We start from the raw sequence: 12,319 nt of genomic DNA on the forward strand, positions 1-12,319 counted from the left end.
AGTATATCAAAATGAAGCATTTGATTTCTTCAAATGGCTTTGTTGTGATTGATTTGAATTACCTGCATTTAAGTTCTCATTAAATGGGTTTTAATAAACAACAAACATTTAATTGGGTATGACGAAAAATAAAACAACTAAAGTGAACTAACATTATTGTGACCACCATTACATAGCCAAAAAAAATATAAATAAAAAAATAAAATTGGTAAAATCAAGAACTCTTTCTTTAAACTTTTTCAGTCTTTAATATAGTAATAATGAATTGGAAATATTTTGCATTATATTTGCAAGTATGTTACTCAAAGATCAAAAAAAAAATCTGAAAGCAACGTAACCAGTGTCAGCTGGTGAAAAGAAAAACTTGGGCAGTAGTTGAAGCAGCATGTTCTATTATATAGTGCCTTTCATATCTACAGTTGTGCTCATAGGTTTACATAACCTGGTAGAATTTGTAAGATGCGTAATATATATATATATATATATATATATATATATATATATATATATATATATATATATATATATATAAAAAGATGACTGATCAGGCAAAACATATTTTATTTACTTTTAATGGAGTCCAAATTAAACTATAGAGCATCACAGAATAGTACAGCCGTTAAATAAAACATAGTAATCGTGAAAATAATGAGATGTCCCTGTTCAAAAGTTTGCATACCCTCAGTTCTTACTACTGTGTATTGCCCCTTTTAGCATCAATAATGGCATGCAGTCTTTTGTGATAGCTGTGGATGAGGCCCTTGGTTTTCTCAGATGGTGCCCATTCTTCCTGGCAAAACGCCTCCAGGTCTCGTAAATTCTTGGGTCGTCTTACATGAATTGCACGTTTGTGATCTCTCCAAATTGGCTCAATGAATTTGAGGTCAGGAGGCTGTTTTGGCCACTTCAACACCTTCACTTTTTTCTGCTGTACACCAGAAGGGTCAACTTCAGCTTGTTTTTTGGATCATGGTCATGATGGAAGATCCAAATGCGTATCATGCGCAGCTTCCGGAGTGAGGAATTCAAGTTGTCCTCCAATATTTTATGGTAACATACTGCATTCATCTTGCCATCAATTTTCACTAAGTTACCTGTGCCACTGTAGATCACACAGCCCCAGAACATCAGGGATCCACCCTTCATGCTTCACAGTATGGATGGTGTACTTTCATCGTGGGCCTTGTTGCATACTCTCCAAATACAGTGTTTATGGTTATGACCATAAACTTTTATTTTGTTTTTTTCCACTCCAAAGGACTTTGATCCATAAGTTCTGAGGCTTGTCCAGATGCTGTACGGCTTATTGTAAGTTGGCACTGTAAAGGCTTTTTCCTTGTGTGTATATTATCAGACCCAGCATTCAAGGGTATATAAACCTTTGAACAGGCCCATTTGGGTGATTTCAGTTATCGTTATATCAATTTAAAAAGGGCACAAACAATTATGTGATAACAGCCTAATTAAAAGGAATCGGCAGGATTACTTATATTTTCCAAATATCATCTAATACTTCAGAAATTTTGCCAGGGTATATAAATTTATGAGCAAAACTGCATCTATCAATCTGGTCATTCCATATGCTTTCGTGGTCCTCATTATAGTGTTAATGCACATAGGGCATGTCCAGGATAAAATGCATTAAACCTTTTCCACCAAGGTGTCCAATCTAATGCCAGCTTTCCTATTTCTATTGTGCATCCAAAAATTCAGTCCGTGACATCCACAATCCCCTTATTCTTCCCTTGACATGCCCTATAGATGTGGAAAGGAACAGGTGCACCTGCACCCAAACTTTATAATACACCACTCCCTAAATGTCCCAATCCTCTGTCTACTTGCCAAGTTCCCCATTCTGTTAAATGTCATTCCAACATCTGCACACTCACATCTGTAATCTTCTAATAACATGGACTTTCGTATGTCCTATAACACATTCATAGCATAAGTCCAATCCAAATCTAATTCTTCCTCTGCTAATAGAGTGCCCATTTCTTGGCCATTTCTACTATATTCCATAAATCCATATCACAAAATCAGTAGTCTTCTGCCCCCCCAAGTCTTGCATGCCAGTTTATCATTTACCACACCCACATTGCTATCCTAATTTTATTCAACACTTGTTGCCAGTCTGACCTGGGTAAAAATTCATACTGTAAGATCCAGTGCACTCACAAATCTTAAAACATTACTCAAACCCCAGCATGTCTTGTACTACACACACAGGACAAATCCATCCTAAATCTTATTCTGTCAAATAGGATAGGATACCTATATTTCCTTGAACATAAATCTTGTCGTCCTTTTCCTAAAAGCCTGAAATTTTCTGAATTACATTCTGATTAAACTGAGTCATGTCAATAAGCCTGCCAAATTTTTTTTCCCTACACTATCGTCTAGATCAGTGTTTCCCAAACTTTTTTCTGTACTGGCACAATTTTCACAACCAAAATCATCCCAATGCACACCATTATTTTACTAACCACAAACATATATACTGAATATCTCATATACTTGCCTAACTCCCCAAAGGAGTGGGTCAACCAAAGAAGCCAATAAAAAAGGAGCTCTGAAATCAGGGGTCCGCAGACATGCCACTTAAATGAGCACTTTGGTGGCATCTTCAAGCTGCTCACCCCACTCTGCCTCAAAGGCAACTCATATGCCCACTATCCACCAGCCCTCTGAGGTTCGCTGGTGACCATACACCTAAGGCAGATGGACTCAAGCAACCAGGAGATGCATCTGAAGTGCTTTAACATGGTGATCGCGGAGCTGTTTTTATGCCTGCTTCTCCAGGTAGTCTTTTCCTCCTAAGAGAGGTTTCGACTACCTGCAGATCTTGTGCAGGAAAACGTCCGAGTGTAAGCTTCTCCTCTATCACTTGCCTGCTACTGAATTCTTGAGTGACACTGGTTTGGTTCAAGTGCCTTTAGCTTCTTTTCTTTTTCTGCAATTGAACGATTTATGCTTTATTGAAGAAATAAGCAAATGTTGATTTCTGAAGTTCCATTTCAAGGTGCCATCTCCCTAAAGTTGCACTCGCTCATCTCTAGCTATGTTAGTGGTAGGTGTGAACTGTGAACCATTGATGTGAATATAAAACAGGGCTTTGATGATTGTCCAATTATATTAGATAAAAAAAAAACCCTAAAAACAACAGTAATTTGCTGCCAATAAATGTGGGAGTGTCTGGAGCGCAGAGAGCTGCATCCCCGGAAAAATCTGAAAACAACCAATTAAAGGGCAGCCTCAGGTCACCTGCTTGCCAGAAGACTGAAGATATTCACAGAGAAATTAAACACAAGTCAGAGCCAATTTTTAATGTAAGCTGATATGCCTGACACCAGGCATGTTGCACAAATAAAAAAAATGCATTTCAAGATTATTTTGCATCACACTAATTTATTTAAGTAGAGCTTTTAAAGTCCATGTATTCAAATACTGTCTGGATGAGTGTTAATAATGCTACTTAAAAATACACGGCAAAACATAGCAAAGACCATACCAAAGCCAAAAAAGAAACAAAGACTTAAAAACAATACTTAAAACAGTTGTTTATGAGTTTTACTTTAACATTAAACACTCATATAAGTGAGGATACGAATGGACTGTTATGTAGTGCACTGCAGGATAAAAGCAGCTGCCTTGTCACACAGCGATAAAAAATTTTAAACTGTAGAGATGAAACAGGAATGCTTAGGATTTAATGAAGTTTATTTAAAAAAAAAAGTCTGAATACAGCTGTTCCAAAGACATTCAATCACCTCCAGTCACTTTGTTTGTTGCTTTAACCATATGGTGGTGTAATTTATCTCACACTGATGCAAACATTAGATCAAAGGGATAAACACTTTGCTAAACAGAAAAACACATCATATATAAAAAGCAGCAGCTGCCAAAGAGATAATTTAGTTAATGCAAGAAAATGAGTCTCTGATCAAATTCCATAACCAGAGGCAGGACACAATCAAAAGACAATCAGCTGATCATCACCTTGACTTCTCAAACATCTGTGGGATATGACTAATTAGAATAATTCTATCAATTCTATAAATAATTCTATAACTTCTATGCTTTTGAGTAGATGGTCTTTCCTTCTGCAGTATAAAATGACTTTTATATTTCTTTCACATTACTCCACTTCTAGTCAGAGTGCATGTCAGATTTGATGACAGCTTTGCTAATCTCATCACCGAAGTATGTCAGAAATTGCACTGTATATCAAATTAAGGCCATTACACATTTATTTAGTGAGTCAGATGCAGTGGCTGTGCGTTCCTGTAATAGGGAGTCGTGCAGTCTGACATACCAAGTGACTCAGTCCAAGCATTATGTGCCTTGCCCTGAGAAAATCAAATAATGTGCTATGACCTTTAAGAAGGCTATCAATGCTCCATTTAATAAGACCTGTTTAGAATTTACTGCATGACATTAAATAATAAAAAAATTTAAAAAAAAAAACACAACATAACCTTGTGAGGCACCTGTGTAAATATTTTTTAAAGGAAGATAAAGCATTGTTAAATCTCATTTGCTGGCTGACATTCACAACAAAAAATACATTTGTAATAAATATTGAGCTTACACTAGTTGTTTAAAGAAAAGGTTGGTAAGGTTTGCAGTACCAACACAGCATCCTTTGACGATTCATATTCAATGGGTAAACTGGTTTAGATCAAAAATTGAAGTAACCTCTACAGGAACGTATTTTAATACAATCTGCTCGAAAATATCAGAATTAATGATTTCCTTTGGCTGTTACTGGGCACTGTTACAAGATTAAACATAATTGAGAATTGCAAATCAAATAGGACTAATGATCAGAAAAGGGTATTGAGGGTTTGCTAGGAAAGAATATCATACATTTCTGTTTGGTATGGCATGCCTAATGAAAGCTACACAAATGAAATGTGGTGCCTTTACACTTTACTTCTCTTTTTCAGCAAGGAATAACCTTAACTACTAACAAAGCTCTTCACAAACTCTTAAATATATAAACATGTAGAGTGGCATACAAAAGTTTGGGTCCCCTTGCTTAAAATGTCTGTTACTGTGAATAGTTAAGTGAGCAGAAGATGAACTGATCACCACAAGGCATAAAGTTAAAGATGACACATTTCTTTAATATTTTAAGCAAGATCATTTTTTATTTCCATCATTCACAGGTATAAAATACCAAAACAATGAAGGTCTGAAGTAAGTTTGGGCAACCGACATGGTCAGTACTTAATAAGAGCCCCTTTGGTGAGCATCTCACCTTGTAAACATTTTTGTAAACAGCTAAGTCTTTCACTTCTTACTTGGGGTATTTTCACCCATTCATCCTTGCAAAGAACTTATAATTCTGGGATTGTCTTTCATGAATTACTCTATCGAGATCTATCCACAGATTGTCAATGATGTTTAGGTCAGGACACTGTGAGGGCTGTGGCAAAACCGTCAGCATCTGCCTCTTGGGGTATTCCATTGTAGATGTTGAGGTGTGTTTCAGATCATTATGTTGATGTAGGACTCATCCTCTTTTTAACTTCAATTTTTTTTTAAAGATGGTGTGATGTTTGCTTCCAGAATTTGCTGGCATTTATTTGAATTCATTCTTTCCTCTTCCAACGACATGTTCCCTGTGCCACTGGCAGCAACAAAAGCCCAAAGCCTGGTTGATCCACTGACATACTTAATAATTGCAGGCATGTTTTTTTCCTGGCACTCGGGACCCTTTTTTCTCCAAACACACTTTGCATATTGTGGTCAAAAAGTGATATTTCCAAAAGCAGCAGGTTGGTTTAGATGTTCACTTGCAAATTTCAAGCACTGAATTTTGTGGGGAGGATGCAGGAAAGGTTCCCTTTTGTTGACTCTACCATGAAGGTCATATTTGTTGATGTTTTGCTATACAGTAGAACAGCGGACCAACACTCCAGACTCTGCTTAATCTTCCAGAATGTCTTTTATAGACTAATGGGTGGGGGGCTATTTACCTTACTTGATATCCAATAAGTAGTTCTTTCAGAAAGTTTTTTCGGTCTTCCAGACCTCAACTTGACCTCCACCGTTCCTGGTAACTGCCATTTCTTACTAACATTGCGAACTGAGGAAACAACTACCTAAAAAAATGTTTTACTATCTTCCAGGTAGCCTTCTCCTTGTTTGTGAGGATCAATTTTTATTGTTCAGAGTGCCATGCAGCTGATTAGAGGAGCTGCTGGTTGTTGGGACAAAGTTTGAGGAGTCTGAGAATTTATACAGCTTTGACATCTGCATCACCTGGGGTTTCTTAACAATGACCATGGAGAAGCCATAGCCATAGGTAATATCTATATCTATCTATGAATATATATATACACACATATCGTGGCCACCAGGGGGCACACCGGCTCCCCAAACTCAACACAGACAGTCACCATGCACAAGCCCAGTAACATACAAGGCCTTATTTCAGTGGGAAAAATGCCTTTCGTTTCCCACCACTACTTAGCACAGTACAATAAGCACGGCACTTTTTTTTTTCTTTCTGTGTCTCTCTTGCTCTTTCTGTCTCTACTCCTCTAACCAACTTTGTCTCCCCAAATGAAGGCAGACGACTCCTTTTATGCTGCATCTGAGAGTACTCCAGGCAGCTCATTAGCGAGGTCTGGAAGCACTCCCATGTGTGGTGGAAGCCCAACAAAGTAGAGCTCTGCAGCTCCCCCTGGTGGCCTCCATGGAACCCAAGAGGGCTGTGCCATACTTCAACTCCCAAACCAGGGGGGTGCTATCTAGCACTCCATTAGAGGCAGTTTTCTGTGCAAATCTGCTCCCCTGGTCCTTCCGCTATGACAGTGTCCCGGCCTGGAAAAGCCACAGCCATCTGTCACAATGCATGCATACATATATATACATATACATATAAAAGCACATATGCATACATACATATGCAAAGTACTAAATATGACTGCTTTCATATACCTGCCATTGCTTTGTCCCAAACGTTATGGTGCCCTGAGAGGGGGGGACAATGTAGAAATAGTGTTGTGTGATGTTACTGAAAAGGTATGCAAATATCCTTAAATTAAAGTTTGCAATGTGCACTTTAATCATGTCTGAATTGTTTGATTTTGATTTTTTAAACTGTGGGATAGAGGGGTAAATCAAGAAGAAAAGTGTCTTATCCCAGACTCATGTCAGGAGGGTAACTAAACATCCTATTTTTCACTTAAGCCACTTTAAAGATTACAAGGTACACTAGACTTCTTAATTAATCATGTGTGTTTAACAGGATTCCTTGATTAATGGATTTTTAGTTTAGGTTTTCCAACAAATATTGCCACTATTATATCAACCTTGAATGGTTTTATTTTTAAGTCTTAATAGCCTGATTCAGACTACTTTCTAAAACAGTCCTATTTGGCTTTATAAAGCAGTAAATTTGGCAGAGGCTAGTGTGAATGTCTAAAGTATATCTGTTATTCACAATCAATCACAGTTCATTTATTGTTGCACATGCATCAACAGTGATATGCCACTTATTGGAATGGTGATTGATAAAAAATGGGCAAAACGTGCAATCCTGTTACCTGAAATACAATTCAAATTTCCAGACATTTTAAAGAATTACAATATGGATGTTTCGACATACTGCAGGAAGAGGTAAGAAACAAATAAAATTAGCTGCCTATGATAATCTTTCTAGGACTAGATTTGTTAATCTTCTCTCTATAGCCTGTTAGACTATCATCTTTACCCATGAGCACCTACCTGAGTCAAGAATGTGGTTATTTCGAAGGTCAAGGATCTGGATGTAACAGTTAAATTTCAGCAGATTGCCGAGTTGAGCTGAATCTTGCAATCCATTTAGCTTATTGTCAGCAAGGTACAACTCCCTTAGGTTAACGTTCATCTTCAGTGCAGTTGCTGAAAGATTTAAAAATTGTTGAGAATGTCAAAGAACACCACAAACCTTTGGCACATTAGATCCCAAAGTGTTTACGTCCCATTTACCAAAACGTATTTCTGAAAAACTAAAATCAGTTGTTTCTCGTCTCTTGAATTTTTAGGTAGATTGGTAATTTTTACAGTTACTTCCAATGATGACATTAACCATCTACCTTTAGAAAAGTGACAAAAGGGTAATAAACGTTGAATGTGGGCATTAATCAGGAATCTGGCCAAGTTAATGTAGTTCTCATGAAACTGATAAATTGCTTAATTGTTCATGTTCTCTAAATAAAAATATTCATTAGTCTTTGAACTCGGTCATTTTAATAGTAGGCTATAGTGAATTCAATTTAGTTCCATTTATTGTCTCACTCAGTATATGTAGTTTACCAAATGGATTCCTGCCAGGAAAGCACTATTTAATTGCCAAAACAAAACTACCCATGTTGTTATCCGTTTACCGAACTCAACCTTATGATTTGTTTACCTTATTCATTTGCTGTTAAACATTTCAGGTTTTGCCAGTTACCATCATGTGAAAAAGTAAAGTACATCCCATTAAATTATTTTTCATTTTTATCATATGTGGACATATAAGATTTCAACCTTGTTTAAACAACACATTTAGATAATTATGAAATAAAACATTATGTGAAATTTACATAGTCCATTGTGTAATATAAATAAAGATAAATGAAAATTTCGAATGTGAAAAATTTAAGCATAGCCCTACGCATATAGGATTACTCCATATACCTAAAATTAGATATAGGTACACCAGATTAGATTGAAATAATTAGAACATAATTAGAAAGGATCTATCCTTTTTAGAACCTGAAGTACAGTATTTAAACATCAAACATTTATTAGGGTTGCTGTTTGTTGCTGAAGTGTGTGTAATCACCAATGCTTTGATCAAAAGAGCTATCTAAGGCCTTCCGAATAAAAGGTTACATATTCCTATCAGTCTAAGAAGAGATTTTAAAAAGATCTCCAAACAATCTGAAATAAATCATTTCATTGTCTAGAAGATCATCTACAAGTGGAGAAGATTTAAAAAAAAAAATTGCCATCTTGTCCAGGCCAAGAAGCCCCAGCAATTTTTAGCCCAACAGGGACCTACATGTAGCTCTTGCAACAGATGATGTCAGAGTGCATGAGTCTGCCATTAGAAAGAGGCTGAAAAATTAGGTCTACGTGGGAGGTGTGCTAGGAGGAAATCTGAAGGAACATCAGAGCAAGACTAAAGCTAGATAGACCCAAGATAGAGTTGTTTGTCCATAAGAACTGAATACAAACTTTAAAGGACAGTGGTGGAAATGTTCTGTTTTGGAACTTCTTTTCTGCATCAGGACCTGGGCAGCTCAACGTCACAGAATAATACACTATGAATTATTTACTGTACCAGAGGGTGCTTGAGGAAAAAATAAGACCATCTATCAGGAGATTGGTTGTAAGGTCTACTTTCTGTTGAGTTTCAATGCTCCCTCTAATTCTGAATAACAGATGAGTTTGTACTTTACGTTTATATCTAACTAGCAAAATACCCGCGCTTCGCAGCGGAGAAGTAGTGTGTTAAAGAAGCAATGAAAAAGAAAAGGAAACATTTTGAAAATAACGTAACATGATTGTCAATGTAATTGTTTTGTCACTGTTGTGAGTGATGAGTGTTGTTGTCATATATATATATATATATATATATTTACACACACATACAACATATATATATACATATCTATACATATACACATATATATACATATATATATCTACATATATACACATACATATACACACACACATAAATACATACACACATACATACATACACACACATATATACACACAAATACATATATATACATACATACACACACACATATATAAACATATATATACATATACATACATATCTACATATATACACACACAGCTATTTCAGATCAGTGCAATACGCTGCTTGTTAAAACGGATAACTCCGCTCTTACGTGCAAGTCTGCGTGGATATTATGAACTATCATATTTGTTCAAGTTCTATTTAAATTTTAAATAGAAGGAATTTTTATTTAGTCGACAGAAATATCTTTGGTAGGAATGGTAAAACAGACAGGAATATTATTCGTGAATAAATCAACTCAAACCTTAAACAACTTATAATATTTTGCTCTCCATAAAAATATATCCTGTCTAAATTATACAAGTTAGAAATAAAGTAAGCGTTAAAAGAACAAACATTCACATTTCTTTACTCTTATGTAATTTTATATAAAAATAAACTTAGATTTTAAATATCCCAAAAGATTTTGCTCTCCATAAAAATATATCCTGTCAAAATGATACAAATTCAAATATGAACATGCTGCATAACAAAACCTAGAAATATAAATAAAATGTGTTCTTTCAGCAATAACAAATCAAATCATTCAGTTGTCTTTGCTCATATGTCATTTTAGAGCTGGACGCCTGGCATCTTTTTGGCCACAGGTTCGTTTCTGTTTGGTGTGAGGTTCTGTGTTGTGGAGATTCTCAGGATGGATTGCAGGTGCTCATCAGTGAGGCGACTCCTGTGTGCTGTTTTGTTAGTCTTTATCACTGAGAAGAGCTTCTCACACAGATATGTGCTACCAAACATGCACAAGGTTCGAGCCGCATGTAGACGGACTTTTTTTGTTCTTCAAAGTCACCAAAGCGCCGTGCAAACTCAGTGCGCTCAGTTTATCAGCAAAGTGCGTATTTGGGAACACCGTAGTGACGACTTGGTTTAACATTACTTGGCAACAGGGAAAGTGGGGCACTGGTGCATTTGTGTCTCCCATAAAAGCAGCTTCACTTGAAATCACTTTGTGATTGTGCACGGGTTAAAACGTCCGCTGAAGTGTCAGATTCTTATTTAATTATGCTGCTTTCTGTATCTTCTGCATTGCATTCAGGTTAACCTGATGTTTTGTCTCATAGTGCCGTCTTAGATTAAATTCTGTAATTACAGCCACATTAGCTCCACAAATGAGACACACGGGTTCAGTAAACATATACTCAGCCTCCCATCGGTTTTTAAAGGCTCTATTTTCAGAATCAACTTTTCTCTTCAGCATCGTGTGAGCTAGCTTCGCAATAACTTGATTAACTCGGTAAGTGTTGGCAAGGCAGCTGAAGCGCTGCATTATGGGATCTGTAGTTTATTGTGTTACCAGCGCTTCATATACCCGGGCTTTAATAACAATAATACAGTATATAAAATGATCTGCGGGCGGATATAATTACGCCGGGTCGGATGTGGATGCCCTTGAGTTTGACACATATGGACTAAATAGAACTTGAAAAGATATATTTTTCAAATGTGATCGCGCAATTCAGATAGAGTTGGCAAGACTACAGCCTGCATGCCTCAATAAGTCATCCTTCCTCGCTCTTACTTTTTACCGTTCATCTAATGAATACACTGAGTATGGCTTTACCAAAACAATCATTGATGGCGAATAAAGTATCCATTATTCGAGTATGTAGATCGGGTTATATATATACATATATATATATATACCAGCGTATCGCAGCGAGAAGTAGTGTGTTAAAAAGCTAGAAAAGAAAAGGGAACATTTTAAAAAATAACGTAACATGACTGTCAATATACAGTATTTGTTTTGTGAGTGTTACTGAGTGTTGCTGTCATCAAGGATTTGATTATCATTATTTCTTTCAATCAGGTTCGTATTTGTAGGATGTGTTGTGTTCAAGTTACATTCCGTGTTTGTCAATCGTTGTAAAGATGACAGGTTTCATTCATCGATTCGTTTCTTACTGCATCAATAAACAGCTCGTCTTCTTCTTTATCTGAGACCTGACACACTGCATGCACGGTTTTTTTTTACACTGTCTTCCTTTAGCGGGACATTGACTTTTTCCAACGTGTGCTTTGTTTTGGATTTATGAATATGCTTGTATGTATCAGACACTTCATATTTTTGCTGCCTTTTCAATTGTGTAATTGGTTTTGTTCAGCTCTTTGGAACTGTTGCTTTTATCTGTGCACTGCGTCAGTTCACGTGAGCCTCGGTGTACATGCATCGAAGTTCCCAGCTGTGCTGGTGCCATCTCGTGCTATGTCCATGGCTGTATTTAATGTTACCTTAGTCCTGGCACTTAAAACTTTCTCTCGCAGTTTCGCTGAGTTTGTACCAAACACCACCCTGACCATCTCATCTTCCTCTGCATAAGCACAGTCCTTAACCCGTGAATATTTAGTGGGAGTTTGCTATTGGATTGCCGCTGACGGACGGCCTTATATGGGCAGGCACTAAATTACAAACGCCAGCGGCAGCCTGTCTATGAACTTAATTTAAAGTGTAGGTTTACATCGTGCTTTGTTTCAAGTAGCAGAACTCATGAATATGGTTGTATATGTCAC

At 36.7% G+C, this 12,319-nt stretch overlaps 1 protein-coding gene across 2 annotated transcripts in view; it reads right to left on the reverse strand.

The window, feature by feature from the left end:
- The window catches only part of ppp1r37 (protein phosphatase 1, regulatory subunit 37), a 178,950-nt gene that overhangs the window by 22,384 nt on the left and 144,247 nt on the right, over positions 1-12,319 (reverse strand). For both annotated transcript variants that reach the window (XM_039768064.1, XM_039768063.1), the window contains one exon: positions 7,738-7,893. In XM_039768064.1, the coding sequence (XP_039623998.1) occupies positions 7,738-7,893 (156 nt within the window). The remainder of the gene's footprint in view (positions 1-7,737; positions 7,894-12,319) is intronic.

Source organism: Polypterus senegalus, chromosome 11, assembly GCF_016835505.1.
Source record: "Polypterus senegalus isolate Bchr_013 chromosome 11, ASM1683550v1, whole genome shotgun sequence".
NCBI classification, from domain to species: Eukaryota; Metazoa; Chordata; class Cladistia; order Polypteriformes; family Polypteridae; genus Polypterus; species Polypterus senegalus.